At 46.2% G+C, this 16,697-nt stretch overlaps 3 protein-coding genes across 4 annotated transcripts; 1 reads left to right on the forward strand and 2 right to left on the reverse strand.

Moving 5' to 3' along the window:
* Nucleotides 1-4,676: 4,676 nt before the first annotated feature.
* Nucleotides 4,677-5,521, reverse strand: LOC127333315 (18.8 kDa class V heat shock protein). Its single transcript, XM_051359703.2, has 2 exons — nt 5,260-5,521; nt 4,677-5,167 (listed from the first exon to the last, which is right to left on the reverse strand). Exons 1-2 carry the CDS (start codon nt 5,501-5,503, stop codon nt 4,890-4,892), a joined length of 522 nt encoding a protein of 173 aa, XP_051215663.1. The 5' UTR covers nt 5,504-5,521; the 3' UTR covers nt 4,677-4,889.
* Nucleotides 5,522-6,650: 1,129 nt separating this feature from the next.
* Nucleotides 6,651-10,475, forward strand: LOC127333316 (DEAD-box ATP-dependent RNA helicase 32). Its single transcript, XM_051359704.2, has 8 exons — nt 6,651-7,129; nt 7,361-7,633; nt 7,733-8,053; nt 8,451-8,639; nt 8,711-8,872; nt 9,109-9,584; nt 9,719-9,876; nt 9,968-10,475. Exons 1-8 carry the CDS (start codon nt 6,737-6,739, stop codon nt 10,282-10,284), a joined length of 2,289 nt encoding a protein of 762 aa, XP_051215664.1. The 5' UTR covers nt 6,651-6,736; the 3' UTR covers nt 10,285-10,475.
* Nucleotides 10,476-11,537: 1,062 nt separating this feature from the next.
* Nucleotides 11,538-15,312, reverse strand: LOC127333317 (polyadenylate-binding protein RBP45). Of its 2 annotated transcripts, none has more exons than XM_051359706.1 (7): nt 14,794-15,312; nt 13,613-14,090; nt 12,535-12,587; nt 12,334-12,464; nt 12,156-12,246; nt 11,862-12,076; nt 11,538-11,746 (listed from the first exon to the last, which is right to left on the reverse strand). In XM_051359706.1, the coding sequence occupies exons 1-6, from the start codon at nt 15,202-15,204 to the stop codon at nt 11,882-11,884; spliced, it is 1,359 nt and encodes a 452-aa protein (XP_051215666.1). In that variant the 5' UTR covers nt 15,205-15,312; the 3' UTR covers nt 11,538-11,746; nt 11,862-11,881. The 2 variants fall into 2 exon arrangements, with proteins under 2 accessions (XP_051215666.1, XP_051215665.1); XM_051359705.1 differs by having other exon boundaries at nt 12,535-12,590; nt 14,794-15,311.
* Nucleotides 15,313-16,697: the final 1,385 nt, after the last annotated feature.

Raw genomic sequence — 16,697 nt, forward strand, 5'->3', positions numbered from 1 at the left:
TCTCTTCGCCGCTCTTCTTACGTGGAGGTCCTCGGGGTTCATTTGTACCATCGAACAGATCTCCACGCTTTCTCCACGGGTCAGTCTTCTGTAGCCACCTTCGTTGCCCCATGTAAACTGTTTTCTAAGAGCCGGGATCCTTACCAAGCTGCAAAAACATCGTCTCTTCCATGCACCTGACACATGCCTTGTGTCCATGGCACACCTGGCACGAAATGTAACCGTATCCGAGGTAGTCCTGCACCGTCGTGATCAACGCGGCTCTCAAAGGGAAATATTCTTCCGCGACGGCGTCCCATGTATCTACCCCTTCCTCCACCCACAACGTTTCAAGCTCCTCCTTTAATAGTTCGAGATACATGTTGATATCGTTTCCTGGCTGTGTCGGCCCTTGAATTAGCATACTCATCTGTATGTACTTCCTCTTCATGCACAGCCAGGGCGGGAGGTTGTAGATCCATACAAACACGGGCCATGTGCTATGTGTGCTGCTCTGGTTTCCGAACGGATTGAATCCGTCTGTGCTCGCATCCAACCTGATGTTTCTGGGATCTGCCCCAAAACTTCCGAATTCATTGTCTAATGCTTTCCACTGGCTTGCATCCGAAGGGTGCGTCAGCACTGGGTGCTCAATCCGCTCTTCATCATTCAACACTGCCTCCTTTCTTTCTGCGTGCCAGCGCATGAGCTTTGCTTCCTTGCGGTCCGCGTAGAACCGTTGAAGCCGGGGGGCGAGCGGGAAGTACCACACAACTTTCCGAGGAGCTTTCTTCTTCCCTTTCTTGTACCGTTCAGCTTCACACACAGGACATTTGGTCTTGTCCATGTGTTCCTTGCGATACATGATACAGTCGTTGATGCAAGCGTGATACTTTTCGTGGGGTAAGTCGAGAGGGCACGTGATTCTCTTGGCCTCGGCTAGACTACCAGGACACGTGTTCCCGGCAGGAAGGAGATCTTTCACGTATTCTAGGATGTCGTCGACGCTTGTGTCCGTCCATCCGTGTTTCGCCTTCATCTGCAGCACATCGAGAGCTACTCTCAAGCGAGACTCCCCCAACCCGCGACCTGAGTCGTACAACGGAGTATTCGAGTCTACCTCGAGTTGCTCAAGCTTTGATTTCCGCTTGGCGCCTTTCGTTTTTTCGAGAAGCAGATCTTGAAGATGAGGGTCCCGCACGACTGAAGCTAGCGGCACCTCTTCATCGTCGTCAAGGTTATTGTCGTTGTCAAGGTTATCCTCCTGTGCGAAAAACTCTTCATCGTCATCAATATCATGATGCCCTCCTTCTTGCCGGCCATTATTACCACCTGCTGTCGTCGCCCCATTGACCTCCGCGCCATCATCACTCATCCATTGAGTGTGTCCATGCATGAAACCATTAGTGAGCAGGTGCCCCTGCAATTTGCCTGAATACGGGTCAAACCATTTCCCTCGTTTGCATCTCCGGCACGGACACAATACCTCCGTGCGGTTATTTTCATACATGTCGATGATCGCGTGTTTCAGATATCTCATCACGATGCTTTCACTCATCTCGATAACCATTATCGCTTGCATGGTAAGATTACATAATTGATTAGAACCATGCATCCGTCGGTAGTTTTCACGGAAAATTTCGGCATGACCTTCCTACACGGTAGGACATAGGAGCGCCAGAAATGTGTCGAAACGGAAACTTAACGAATCAACATTTCGGCGCAACGTTGGCAACTCATTTTCAACGCCAACACACACAAGCACAAACACAACATATATATATGCCACACACGAGAGCTTTGCTTCAAATGTCCAACATACGTCGATTTCATTCCTCAATTTGTTCATTAATCACCTATTTGTTTGATATATTCGTCGATGAGATCGAGACGACGCGCCGCGACAACGGCGTATGGAAGCCGACTTTCTAAATCTAGATCTAGATTGAGCGGTCAATACGGGATAGTAGATCTAGATCGACATAGGGGGATGTGGGAGATGCATGTAGGAAGGGAAGATTTGCTCAAAAAATTTGATTTTGTATGGTCGAATTGGCTAAATTGGTGGTAGAAATGGGCAAAAATGAGCTGGGTTGGGAGAAGGCTCGGGTTTGTAGAGAGGAGTGGAGTGTAGTGTGTGGGTGTGTGAGTGCTGGTTTGGTGTGGCTGAAAAATATCTCCCAGGTTACTGCCGGCGCACCTGGACCCTGGTGCGCCAGCAATATAAAGCTGATCCGGCTATATCTGCTCCGGGCTAGGCCCGAGAAACACTGCCGGCGCACCAGCCCAGGGGCACGCCGGCAATACGAAATTACCGCCGGCGCGCCCATGGGCTGGTGCGCCGGCAGTGTTTCTCGGGCCTGGCCCGGAGCAGACAAGCCCATGCCAAAAACTATCGCCGGCGCGTCTTTTTCCTCGGTGCGCCGGCAGTAACCATGCATCGCCGGCGCGGCCAAAAAGTGGTGCGCCGGCACCACATGCCACCGGCGCGTTCAGCATGGGGTGTGCCGGCAACACTTTTTCCACCTATAGGCTTTTTCCTAGTAGTGCATCCGTCCCTAGACTCGGGGGCTACTCCCATTGGGAGCGCTGGACGAGAACCCAATAAAAATTATTGAAGACAAAGGAATATAGACCCAAAGATTCCAGGAGATCCAGGATCAAGCCCGGGGACTTGATTCAGTAGGGTAACGTTGTTTTGCCATCGGAAGTTAACCAGCATGGATTTATCGAGTGAAACTGGGTGCGTTACTTCAATCCCTTACGTACTATCATCTTATATGACTTCACTCGAAATTTTGAAGGACCTCATATAGAAAAAAAGTATCGGATGATTACGACAACTTAGAGAAAACATCGGCAGCAGAATCTTCGAGTAGTTACACATGGTTGCAAGCATCCATGCCTAGACTCGGGGGTTACTCCCATCGGGAGCGCTGGACACGCACCCGATAAAAATGTGCTTTCAACTTCAAAATGGTAAAAAAGATCAAGTCTTTTCGGCAGCTATGGACATTCGACAAAAGACAATTTTAGTCCCTGCCCGAAGCTTTATTCTGCCAGTCACTCGGGGGCTACTGATGTGAGCATTACCCTTCAGGTAACCAACATTATGCTACCTCCTACGGCCCAACCAGGGGCCATGAAGATTGCCCAACAACCAAGATGGACCAATACGTCGGTTCCAGAGAAGGAGACTCGCCCGAAGAAGTACTCTTGACGTACAAGGCAAGAAGACGTTAAACAAGAAAATATTAGAATAGATCTCTTTGTAACCTCGCCGAATCCGGGCAGAACTCTCGGGACCTGGCCTGCAATATAAGGGCCTGGAGAGGGTCTGCCGGGGGCACAACCACAACAGATAGATCCATCGCAAGTCTAGAGCTAGGTCCTTAGAATCTTAGCCTCTCGACGAGATCACAACCATAGCCTTCGGCTACCCCATTGTAACCTGATATATTCAATAATCAAGATCAGACAAGCAGGAAGTAAGGGTTTTACCTCATCGAGGGCCCCGAAGCTGGGTAAATCTCTCTTCCTGTCTGTTTGGTATCCGATGTCTCGTGTCAGCCTACAGGATTCCGTCAACCCTAAGCCCCTCATGGTGGACATTGCCGGGAGCACTCTCGTCATGGCCCTTGATAGATAGTGGCAAGGGGCTTTAAGAACTTGAATAATAGCTCCTCAGGTTCGATACTCTCATTTCAAAACTAGCTGCAATTGAACGTGCACTTGCAGTCATCACACGCGAAGCGCCTCCAAGGAGAGAAAAGACATTAGAGCCAGTCTGGGTACCGCGGCGTCCGCCCCCGGCTGGCGGGGACGTTCTTCATGGAGATCCCCGCCGCTCGAGGGCGCATTATCCTCGGGACGTTCGCCACGCTGGATGAGGCCGCGCACGACTACGACACGGCGGCGTGGCGGCTCGGATGCCCCACCGCGACATGAACTTCTACGAATGCTAGTCGCTCGAGGAGGTCGAGTTCCTGGCGAGGGTGGCAAACATCGTCACCGCCGAGCGGGGCTGCCGCCAGCGCGCTCTCCAGCGCCGCCTAGCCGCCCCGGAGGGGGATGAACGCGCCATGAAAGTGTGGCACCAAGCCTTCCCGCAGGATGGGTGCGACGCCAGGCGCAGAGGGATGGCCCCCAAACAATCAACGACAACGATGATCGATGGGCGGATGAATTCTTGACCACCCCGTGGGAATCATCTACGACTTCTAGATCATCAGCGATGACTAATGTTATTTTAACCCATTATAATGTTTAGTATTTTACTTTGTCCGTATGTCTATCACATTTGTGATATATATATATATGTCTTTTTAATCTTTTATTTCATTCGCTCCCTTTGATCTAGTTTTGAGCAATTATATCACTGAATCATGTTTGTGTCATGCTATTTTGTCATGCCCCGTGAAGAACTCGAGGGCGTTGCGCGCTAAATCTTTTTGCAGCCGGAGCGCTAGTTTTAGTCGTGGCTGCTGCTGGAGATGCTGATTGATTCGACTATGTAGATTCTTTTAGGCGGTTTGAGGCCGTCCCTATCTAAAAAACAATGGTGATACATAAGAAAAAACATTATCCGAACATCCACGCGGCTCCACCACAACCATAAACCGATCAATATAGATGAAAACGATGCTTTCACTTAAAAGCCTGGCAACCAAATATGAATACAATAAACCCTTTGTAAAAAAAAAAGAATTACAGCCATAAACAAAGATGAGCTGATAAAATATGACAAGATACTGTCGGTCGGCCGCACACTCTGACATGCTAGACCTTATCCATTCCTACCAAGTTCACATGCAGACTCAGATTAATTATAAATAAACAAACAAAACTATAGGATACATTCTTCTGATCGTTCGCCATCTCCTATTTTCAGAATAGTATTCCATTTGAGTTCAGGCTGCCCGAGCCACGGAATCGCAGGCCGGACCAGGCCCGAGGAGATTGACGACGGGCCGGGCCCGGGTGTGCATCCTGGGCACCGTCACGGTCAACACGCCGTGGGCGTACTCGGCCGAGATGCTGTCGGCGTCCACCATCCCCGGCAGCCGGAACTTCCTTGTGAAACTGCTCCGGCGGCTGTCGACATCCGCGTCGCCGGCGTCCATCTCGGTGCGGATGACGAGGTACCTCCCGTCCTCGACCTCCACCCTGATATCCTCCTTCCTCACGCCTGATATCCAACAGCACGAACAAGTCACAACCAAATTGAAGAAGCAGTAGCAGTGTAGCACGAGAAAAGCAGGAGCTAGTCGAGTTAGTTACCTGGGAGGTCGGCGGAGTAGAGGTGAGCGGCGGCGGTCTCGTCCCAGCTGACGTGGTTGGGCGGCCGCGTCGCCGGAGCCGGAGGTGAGGAGGAAGAGGCTAGGAGCGAGAGCTGCCACTGCCACCACTGCCATGGATGGACCGCTCGGAATCTTGGATGCTGCTGCACCTGCTCAATTGGGTAATCCATGGGAATCTTTTCTGGTATTTTGGGGTAGGCTAGTACCGTTGGCTTTTGCCGCATTTGCACTCTTCACTCGCTCTAAATAGCAGGGCGGTCAGGGTGCAATTTGCGCGATTGCGGCGCAGCATGTGCGGAAAAGAGGCGTGGATCAATGGAGAAGCCGCTATCGTCTGTGAATAATATCTAGCGACGGTTGGTGGACACGGCCTAGGGTGGACCCATATTATAATATATAGGCTTTTAAAAGAAGGAAATTTGAAATAGAAATGATTATGATTCTTTGGTATGTTTTCTGAATTATTGTGAATCATGGTTGCTGACGTTTCTTGTGATTTCTCCTTATCTTGCATGTTGGATTTGTGCGACTTTTCCTTGATCTCACTCCGATCTTGTAAACATAATAACTATTGAGTTGGTATACATCGGTGAAATGTATTGTTATAATTTTGTTCATGGAATTATCTAGATGGTGAACTAAGTGCGTAATTGATTTTATTCACCACATGGACCGGTCACTATTGATGGATTGTTGCTCATAAATGATCCGCTTCAAAAATTTGCAGAATTTGTGTGTTCGAAAGTATAAATAAGCATTAAAGAATGTAGAGAAATTTTACCAATCTATGCATGAAAATGAACTGGTCTGTTCAAATGGTATAAGGAAAATAATTCTATTTCTCAAGACCGAACTTGGATGATAGGGGTGAGAATTTCGATGACTCGGTTAATGAAAAAATTTAGATGTGCTAGTCTTGTAGTTGTAGGGGGGCTTTCTATATAGCATGCTTTAGGTAATTTTTGAGGGGGGGGGGGGGGGGGGGATTGTCTCAATTTTTTTTTGTTGGCGTACATGATCCAACAAATATTCTTCAGTCGAAGGCTATATTCTCGTCGATAGCGAGACATCTATGGTGATATTGATAATCTCAAGACTCGTTAGATCAATTTTTGGACTCAGATTCTCGAAGGTGCTTATATGGATACGGTGTTGTACGTGCGTTCATAGGGATACGTGTATTTACGGTTGTGTCAGGTCTACGTGTGTACTGTATTTCGTATTAGTTGTTGCAGATTTAGAACTATGTAATACAGTATATAAAACATGTTTCTGATATATGGGAACCGCAAAGGATGAGCGTTCTAAAAATACGTGTTTCCATAGGGTTTGCGGAAAGCTGTCTTCTTATTTATCCTTGGTCGTGGTCCGGTTGGAACGAAAGGCCTTCTAGAACGTTCCGCATCCCCTTCCGCAAAACCCTAAACCGTAGCATCGCTCCGCCCCTAGCCGGAGCCATGCGCCGGCCGCAGCGCCGCCTCGAGTCCAAGCAGGCCCGCAACAAGGAGGACGCCGAGATCCGACTCCTCGAAGCCTGGATCGACGCCGGCAAGCCCCTCCCGGGAACCAAGCCCCCTCCCCCCTCCAAGTCCTCCTCCGCCGCCGACGCACGGAAGAACGCACGAGCTGTGGTGGCAAAGGCGGCGGCTGGGGAGTACTCGCAGTATGGCGCGTGCACGCGGTTCGACGAGTTGCCGCTGTCCAAGAAGACAAAGGAAGGCCTGCGGAAGGCGGGGTACAAGGTGATGAGCGAGATCCAGCGCGCCGCCATCCCCCACGCGCTCTGCGGCCGCGATGTCCTCGGCGCGGCCAAGACCGGGTCCGGCAAGACCCTCGCCTTCGTCATTCCGGTAAGCTAATTATGCTTCTAATTTACTCTACTGCCTTAATTCCCCTTACAAGGAATGCAGAGTTAGAACCACTGTGAATTGTTATCACACTTTCGTCTTTAGGTCTGCTAATTGTGCTCCGGAAAGTGTTATTTGTTGCGTCTTGACTGTTTAGCTCATCTTACGATCATGGTACAAGAGATGGTTGCAATTCCCTGGGTAGCTTATCTCACCACGCTCCTCTTGTGGCAGGTTCTAGAGAAGCTGTATAGGGTGAAATGGACTAAGATGGATGGTGTCGGTTGCATTATTATCACTCCCACTAATGATCTAGCTGGTCAAATTTGGGATGTGGTCAATAGGCTGGGGACGCCCCTTGGCTTTAGTGGTGGTGCTATTGTTAAGCGCAATGGTATTGACGACGAAAAAGAAGCCATAAACCGTCTGAACATCATAGTGTGCACTCCTGGGCGGTTAGTCCAGCACTTCGACGAGACTCCGAACTTCGATTGCTCACAGCTCCAGGTTACCAGACACAACTTGATCTATGGTTTCCAGACAGACTCCAAATTATGAGATGCAGATAATCTGAAATCATGTCTTTTTTTTTTTGGTATGGAACAGATTTTGGTGATTGATGAGGCGGATCATATGCTTCACCGGGATTTCCAATCCCAAATTGACATCATCATTTCTCAGATCCCGAAAGTACAAACTTTACTATTTTCTGCTACACAGACAAAGTCAATTAAGGACCTCGCAAGGGTTAACCTGAAGAATCCTGAATATATAAGTGTGCATGAGCAGGCTAGCACAGCCACCCCAGATTTCCTTGAGCAGTGTGCCATGATTGTGCCTCTTGAGCAGAAGCTGAATATGCTCTGGAGCTTCATCAAAAGGCATCTAAGGTCAAAAATACTTGTGTTCTTAACAAGTGTTAAGCAGGTAATGTTTTCTCTGTTGGTAACATATGCCATGCAGTCCTCCTTTATGTGTGTTCCTGCAGTCTTGTAGTGTTGTTCAAAATCCCACCGTCAAATTTATACTGAATTAAGAAACGACATAGATACATTGTCTGGAAATTCGCTTAGGTATTTTAATCCTTTTGTTTCTGTTTTGATTTTTATCACTTATTCGTTAGACATTGAATGAATGTGAGCATGGAAAATCATATGTAGCTATTTAGTTGAGAAAGATATCTACTTCTTGTGGGATTTTCAAATATAATTGCTACCTTCATCAGTGATGGTTGCATGAGTGCACCAAGGGTGATATTTAGAAACAGTTTGTCCAAGAGTTGGTCTCTGTCATTCTTTCTTTATCTAATATTCGACTCCTGCAGGTCAAATTTGTTTATGAAATTTTTAAGAAACTTCGTCCTGGTATTCCTTTAAAATGTATGCATGGGCGGATGAAATATGAAGTACAGCAGGCCATAGTGGCAGAATTCAATGAGAGTACTTCAGTTCTGTTCTCAACTGATATATCTGCTAGAGGATTGGATATACGGGATGTGGATTGGGTGGTACAGGTATATCTTTGTCTTGAGAACTAATATTTTGTTCTGGACACTTGTGCTATAACTTATTGTTGCTATCGTAGGTTGATTGTCCAGAAAACCTTGCAGTATACATCCACAGAGTTGGTCGCACAGCTCGTTACAATAGGAAAGGAAAATCTCTTATATTCTTGTGTCCTGAGGAAGAAAAAATGCTGGAAAAGTTGAAGGCAGCCGAAAGCAAAATACCTATAAGTGTTAGAAAGGTCAGCAGTCAGCTTATCAGTTAATTTAATGCGTAATTTGTTGGTTGACCTATACATTTTAATGTTGGTCAATATTCATTCTATGTCTGAGCTGCGTTCTTAGAGTGAGTAGGTTAGGGCTGAGTTACAGATTATTCTTAGGTGGTTCTACACAAAGCACTGCTCAGCTAGGCTTGTTATTGTGTAGTGCATTTCGATTTTATTTAATGCTCACTATGCAAATTTCTCTTTTTTAGCCAAAAGTGGAACAGCTGGAACAGATATCTAAGAATATAGCAGCAGTGCTGGTTAAATTTCCCAATCTGCAGCAACTGGGTAAAAGGGCTTTTGTTACCTATCTCAAGTCAATCCACGTCCAGAAAGACAAAGAGGTGTTCGATCTGAACAGGTTCTCTGCAGAGAATTTTGCTGCATATGCTTCTTCGCTTGGTCTTCCTGTTACCCCTAAAATCCGCTTCGTAACCCACCAAAAGAATGTGTCGAGGAAGGATATGGATGAGAATGATGTGAAACAGATGAAACAGAAAGCTAAAGTTATCGAAATAAATCCACAGAAAAATCGTGACATGCTTGCGGATGATGGACTTGATGATGATGACATCCTTTATCCAAAGAAGGCTACAACAGATCCAAATATGCTTCAACTTGACGACATCCTTTCTCCTAAAGCACCTGGCACCTATACAAATATGGAACCAGGAAAAGTCGAAGAGTATGCCCCTCCTAACTTAAAATTTGATTTTCACCGTGCATGTTCCTTGTACCTCTGAACTTTCACCATTCAGGCTTGGATCTGGCATCTGGGTGTTGTTTGCTGTTGGTTATGCTAATCTGTGGTCCTTCCAGGTTGGCAACTAGACCCTTGAAGAAGAAGAAGTTGAAGATAAATGTGCACAGGCCCGTGGGAACAAGGGTCAAGTACGACGATGAGGGCAACGCGATTGATCCTCTTGCGTCTTTGGCGGAAGAAGTGGGCTCAGAAGACGTGATTCACAAGGATAAAAGTTTGTTGCGCTTCTTTTTCGATTCATACTTCAAATTTTGCATGTACTATGTGACTTGAACCTCATTTTGTATTTGGCTTTATTGGTGTAGTTTCCCAGAGGTATGCGGAGATGCTGAAAGAAATGCAGGAAGACGACAAGGAGGACAAGGCCCAGCATAAGAAGACTTTGCACGAGAAGAAGTTGCAGAAGAAGGTGAAGCTGAAGCGCAAGAGACAGGAGGAAACAGATGCGGTGTCCGAGGACAGCGGCTCAGAGTCGGATGGAGGCCGGAACATGCCCTACAAGGGTAAGAAGAAGTACTTGAACAATAATAGTGACGAGGATGAAGGCGGTGATGAGGCCAAGGACCTTCTCGCCCAGCAGGAGGCATTGGCCCTGAAGCTTCTGGGGAAAATGCACGACTAAATTTTGGGATGTGATGGCGCTGGGTGTTTGTGCTGAGCCGCATTGCACCCCAGGGTTCTATTGGTGGTTGTAGGTTAGTGAGCTCTCCACACTGGAGAGATGAAATTTTGATGTGCTAGCTAAATACCTGTGTTCCTACGGATAAAGAAAAAATTACATTATATAATTTTATACTAGTCATGTTTATTCCATTGACGTTGTACCGAGGTGTGCCAAGCGCACGTGCAAAACGAAGCTAGCTAGATCGATTAATCGAATCTTAGCAGTACCACAACCGTGCGCACGTACAGAACGAAGCTGTTAGGCATTCTGGCTGGGATGTTGAAGGCTTCAAACAGCTTAAGCCTCACCCGACGAGCACAGTAATATAAACGAACATTGTGGTACCAGCGCCAGCTGAAGTTATATTTGTGGGGATGTTCAATGGCGTTCACATAGTCTGATACTCTGATGAACTGAATCACCCCCTGCACGGAGAGCCGGACTGTAATATCTGACACCCATCTATGCCTCCTGAGCGCCTCAGCTGCCGATCTTCTGTTGGATGTGCGCTTGTTGATTGATGGCGTGCAAACCAAGGGAGCAATGTCAATTTCAGCAAAGCCATTGATCCATGACCAAGCCAGAAGTGTCGCTTTGCCGTCGCCAATTTTTGACCTGTGAAAAACCTCCTGAGCTTGTTTGTTCTGGAACTTGGGGAGCCCTTGCCAGTGTTTAGATCCATTAGTACGTCTGATCCACTCCCATCTGACCCTGAGAGCTAGCCTCGTAGGTGCTTAGGTTTGGGTAACTTTCCAAGCCACTAGCATTTCACCCTTTGATCAAATTATAACAGCTGCAATTCATCATAGCTGATTAATATACCATCTTCACATTTGAACTCTTTGCATGTACGTACAATTACAGCTCGAATTTCTTTGGATGTTTCTAGGGACATTTGCGACAATGCGTCTTCCAGTTAGCAGCAGCTCCTATGACCCAATGCAATCCTCGTAAGCGATTTGAGTTTGACATCCTTTTAAACGCTCATGTAATGTTTCGCGAAGGCAAAAGTTTTGCCAGATTCAAAAATTAAAACCACAGCCTGAATATGAGCACCTTTGGGAGTTTTAAGCTTGTGCAAAATAGAATATTTCGCTTGTTGATACGGAGTACATTCTAACAATTGCACGGTAAACAAATCACCTTTTTTGACACAAGCACACAAATTTGAGTGTGCCTATAGGAGGATTCAACATAAACCAAGCAATCGATGATCCAAAGATAACATTACCATCAACAACTCAAGTCATGACAGAGTTCGATAATTTAAAACAGCAAGAGACACTGAATAAAACTAGGGCTACAGTCAAAGCACTAGATACTACCCATCATACAAACAAGGACCCCTATACCATAACTCATGACCCAATGCTATCCTGCTCATGCAACTCTGATTGCGCTCCATCGCCTCAAATGGTGACTGCAAGATGTAAAAAGCCAATTAAACAAAAAATAATTTGGCCCATAAATTGTACTCCAGATAAAGTCACTAAGATATGAAGACAGGAAGGATAGAGTGGGCTGTCGGTTCTTGCCTGTTGTAGGAAAGCTGCTGCTACTGTGGAGGTTGCTGCTGCGGAGGCTGCTGCTGTGGTTGAGATGGCTGCTGCTGCTCGTAGCTGCCATAACCAGCATATCCATAGGTTTGCATGCTAGGATCTTGCACATTGGATGCACCATAGTAAGCATCATGACCCTGCTGATATCCATAGTAGCTGTTGACATTACCCTGGCTTGCATCCTGCTGGGGCTGACAGAACGTTTTTTTAGGTTAGAATAATGCACATATCAAGATATAAAAGCTGCCAGACTGCCTTTGTATACAATACCTGTTTGGTGCTACGGCCCCATGAAAGACGAACGTTGGAACTTCCAATCAGAGTCCCATTCAGCGCATTGATGGCTCCCTCGGCGCATGACCTGAAAGTAAAGCAATGGCAAGAGATCAACAATTAGGTCATGAATATTACCTTGGATGCTAGTAAAAAGACTGAAGATATTCTTAACCTGCTGGTAAATTGGACAAATCCACAACGCTTGCCTACAGGAATCTTTACATGGTTCACTTCGCCATATGGAGTAAAAACTTGCTTTAGATAGTTCTCATCTATATTGGAATCTAACCCGCCCACAAAGATCTATCGCACAAGTATGAAAAAGTAAGGAAACAATAACACTCAGAATTTAGAAAATTAACAAGAGGCTCACTGTAGTATTGTTGGGATCATTCGACGCCTCATTTCCTTGTGAGCTCTGGTACCCTGCTGCCATAACAAAATACACATCCACCATTAACTTCAGAAGAACCGTCATAGAATCAACATGTAAAACTAAAATAAAGCTGGCAAACCCAGCTGGGTATGCTCAGACCAAAAATACCAGTGCACACAAAACATATACACAGTTAGCAGTAAATCGATAAATATATCCTTGATAACCTAGTCATAAAGTACAGGCTACACCAAAACAGCTATCACACAAAGAAGCTATTGTCAATGACAGGACGTGATGGAAGCAAGCAGTCCTTGCTTGATAGTTTTACTTGACAATTTCATGCTTCAGCTTGGCTGTAGAAAAAATGAACCCTAGGAGCATGGCTGTCAGCACGGATCCAAATTTGAGCAAATGACACACTAATGGAATTAGCCTTGTCTGTTGCAACGTGTAGCACACAACAAATAGTAACTTTCCTTGAGAAGAATATCTGAGATATGATGCAAACTCTATTGGGTGTCTACATTGAGAAGATCATTTAAGCTAGAACTGGTAGTACTGCAAAATGACGGATAAAAGCTCCAAGAATGTAGCTATCTCAATGTGAGAACATACAGACAGAGCACAATTGCCCCCAGAGCAATTGGGAAACAAATTTCACAAAATTAAAACACTGACCTAACTGAGGCCACAGATTACAGGAGACAATTATCTCAGCTGAAGACATTTCCAGGACTTACATGAAGATGGCATGGCATCCTGCTTTGAGAAACATGAATTGTGTTTAGTTTATTCACTACTTAGTTGTCTTTATTTATCCAATCTTAGAAACGTAGAGTATGATGGAAATGTTTGTTTACAGCTACAGAAGCAATGCCAGCTACCCTGAAGTGTAGTGAGTAGAAACAAAAGATGTGCTAACAAAACACTCTCATCAAGCAAGCAAACAGGGAACAGTAAGCGTGTAAATAGGTTGACTCGGCCTACAAAATGATGCGTCCACTAGATGCCCTACAAGATTCTACAGAAGCAGGTGATAAAACAGCAAGAAAAAATTCCAGTGGTCGCGTACCATTAGACGAGTATGTCTGCTGCGTACCCATATTCTTCTTGTTAGCTGCAGGCCCTATCCTCATATGTCTCGTAGACAACTGTACTCCATTCATTTCAGTCATAGCACGTGCCTGCTCAGTTGCATCTCCAAAACGAACAAAACCATATCCTTTGGAGCGACCAGTGGCCCTGTCGGTAACAACATTAGCACCTTTAACTGAAGGGTAGGAGGCTTTGAATATCTCTTCCAACATGGCGTCAGTAACATCAGCAGCCAAATCACCAACGAATATGGTGTGATCAGAGCCATCATCACCACGCTTGTCACCAGAGCTAGAAGAAGCCCAGTTTAGCTTAAAAGCTTGTTCAACAGAAGGCATCATCTGTCCATTAAAGCTGAGAGCATATTCTGCAGCAGCTCGAGAGAGAAATTCAACGAAACCATAACCCTCAGGCTGCCCAGTTGACTTGCTGCGGATAATCTTCACGTTGGTGACCTAAAAATTCTAGAGAGCATTAATAGCCATACAGAAAATAGAAGTAGAAACAGGTAGGTTGTACAGTTAAACAATGTTTGCAGGAAAGACAGGGACAATACGTGTGAACTGAAAAACAAAACATCATACATAATTTATTCCAGAGGTCACACTTCCAGGGTTGCAAAAGACAATTGTTTGGAACGTGTGAGGCCAAACATATATGAATGAAAATGCTCATATATCTTAAATTAGTCTTGATACAGCAGAATTATATCTGGTAACACATCTTGCATTGATCATGTGCAGTCACATCACACTACAGATAAAAAAAAGTAACGCTTAAACAAGAACAATGAATAGACCTAGCCTTTAGTAACTGCAGTTTTTAACTAGAACATGTTTCTAGCTGTACCATGCTGACTTAAAATAACAGCAATAGATACGCTAGCCCCTCAAAGCAAGCACCGAGTCAATTCCTAGTTCCAGCAGTGGAACACATGTGAAAACATGATATGAAACCGCCTGATTTGAATACCCGAAATTTCTAAAGCTACAAGGAACCAACCCAAAATAACATAATCCACCATTCAAGCACATACATGCGAAAGTATTCCTAAAGCTACACGGATCAAAGCGAATGTAACATAACCTATCAAGCAAGCACATACGTCAGACGCGTAAATTCGTAACGAAACAAGTCCCAGTGAAATAGAGGCATCACCTGCTGCGGCCCGACGGGCGCAAAGGCGCTGTAGAGGTAGTTCTCGTCCATCCAGTACTGGAGATCCCCGATCCACAGGGTCTTGACATCCTCGGCTCCGGGCGCGGGCGCGGGCGCGCCGCCGTAGTGCGGCGGCGGCTGCTGCGCGTACTGCTGCGGCGGCGGCTGCGCGTACTGGTGAGGGGGCGGGGGCGCGTACTGCTGCGGGGGCGGGGCCGCGTACTGCGGGGGCATGTGCTGCTGCGGGTGGCCCCACATGGCCGGCGGCGGGCCCTGCTGGTAGTACTGCGGCGGCGCCGCCTGGTAGTACTGCTGCGGCGGGGGCGCCTGCTGCTGCTGCGGGGCAGGAGGCGGCGGCCCGGAGGCCTGCGGCTGCGGCGCGTGCTGCCCGTTCATTGGCTGCTGGTACATCGCGGGCGGCGTGGCCCCGGCTCCGGTTCCGGCTCCGGCGGCGGCGGATGCGAAACCCTAAAAACTTCGGGGATCAGAGAGAGGGAAAAAGGAGAGGAGGGTTTGGGGTTTAGATGCGCGGAGGCGGACAGGAGGCGACGGAAAGCGTGGGACAGGTCGGCGTTTAATGGGCCGGATTGGGCTTGGGCCCCGGCTCGTCGTGTTGGTCACTTGGTTGGATTCTCTCTCTGCCGTATTTGTCGGGCCGACCTGGCTGGGTAAGGGAATCCAAGGTCGAACATTTCCTTGTTTTTTTATTGGGAAGCACATGCACAACATAGACACACAACCTTCACCAACATTTATATTCAGCTTATGAACACACATATGTATATCCTATCTCTATAACATCTACGAGAAACTATTTCAAGAAACTAATCCAACAAGTCTTTAGATTAAAGAAGTCACCTCGCTGCTAGTAAAATAATGTTTGCTTGTAAAAAAAGCAACAAACAAGCTGATATGATGCCCAAACATGACATAAACACTATCATCACCCATATGCACCATGCTACGACTCCGCCAGATTACACAGCATGCTCATGAATCCTCCTCAAGTTCTGAGCTTATCATGCAGTGTGAAAATTAGTGTTTGCATTAGCTAATTTTAACTTGGAAACATCACCGGTTTCTTTTCACGTTTTAACTTGAAACCTCGCCGATTTCTTTCATGTTTTAACTTTCAAACATCTCCGGGTTTTTTATCGCTCGAGAAAACCGATCTCCAAAACAGCCAACTTTTTTTCCTATGTAGTACATGTAGAACCGCTTTCTTAAGCTTGATGCAAAATTGAACATTTGAGGTTGTTTCTTTTCCTCAAAGGATGGAGCATAGATTTAGAGTTAGATTTTTCTAAGCCAGACTACTCTCATTATTTTTATTTTAGTTGCCTTCATATTTGGATACTAGATGCTTATAATCTTGAGTGGCGCGTTCCCGACAGAGACTTTAGCTTGTAAAACCTCTCTAAAACCTTTTCTTAATCAATGAAGATATAAGTCTTTTGTCTAAACTGTTCATTATTTATAGAGTCCCCCGATATCAGCTGACTCGACCCGGCCGGTTCTACCACGATTTTTTAAAATTTAAAAATAATAATATAGAAGGCAGAGCACCACGTGTTGCTCCACGTGACGAGCCGGTGAATAAACTTGGACATCGAGCTGCAATTTGTCAATAGTGTTTACTCTTCAGATCCACGTGTTGCTCCTTCGGTTCGTTCTATGCTAAATAGAAAACTTCCCAAACTTTTTTGCCAGGAAAGAATTTAAATCATACATAATTTTTGATCTTCTCTGAAATGGATGCATCTTAATTAGCTCATCATAACCTTGACGGGTCTGTTGCTGAACACGTACGCCGCCTCTCTGTTTTCAACCTGTACCCGATTCCGTGACTGTGGTGGTTGGGTTGGTGTTTCCGACTATCAAATTGTGCTTCTATTCCCGATCTT

Source organism: Lolium perenne, chromosome 2, assembly GCF_019359855.2.
Source record: "Lolium perenne isolate Kyuss_39 chromosome 2, Kyuss_2.0, whole genome shotgun sequence".
NCBI lineage: Eukaryota > Viridiplantae > Streptophyta > Magnoliopsida > Poales > Poaceae > Lolium > Lolium perenne.

Coding starts and splice junctions, on each gene's coding strand:
- LOC127333315 (XM_051359703.2), bottom strand. CDS start 5,503: ATGCGGCAAAAGCCAACGGTACTAGCCTACCCCAAAATACCAGAAAAG. Junction 5,168..5,259: donor CTACTCCGCCGACCTCCCAG/GTAACTAACTCG, acceptor GTTGGATATCAG/GCGTGAGGAAGGAGGATATC.
- LOC127333316 (XM_051359704.2), top strand. CDS start 6,737: ATGCGCCGGCCGCAGCGCCGCCTCGAGTCCAAGCAGGCCCGCAACAAG. Junction 7,130..7,360: donor CCCTCGCCTTCGTCATTCCG/GTAAGCTAATTA, acceptor CTCTTGTGGCAG/GTTCTAGAGAAGCTGTATAG. Junction 8,640..8,710: donor ATGTGGATTGGGTGGTACAG/GTATATCTTTGT, acceptor TTGCTATCGTAG/GTTGATTGTCCAGAAAACCT.
- LOC127333317 (XM_051359705.1), bottom strand. CDS start 15,204: ATGTACCAGCAGCCAATGAACGGGCAGCACGCGCCGCAGCCGCAGGCC. Junction 12,465..12,534: donor ATGATCCCAACAATACTACA/GTGAGCCTCTTG, acceptor CTTGTGCGATAG/ATCTTTGTGGGCGGGTTAGA. Junction 12,247..12,333: donor TTTGTCCAATTTACCAGCAG/GTTAAGAATATC, acceptor CTTTACTTTCAG/GTCATGCGCCGAGGGAGCCA.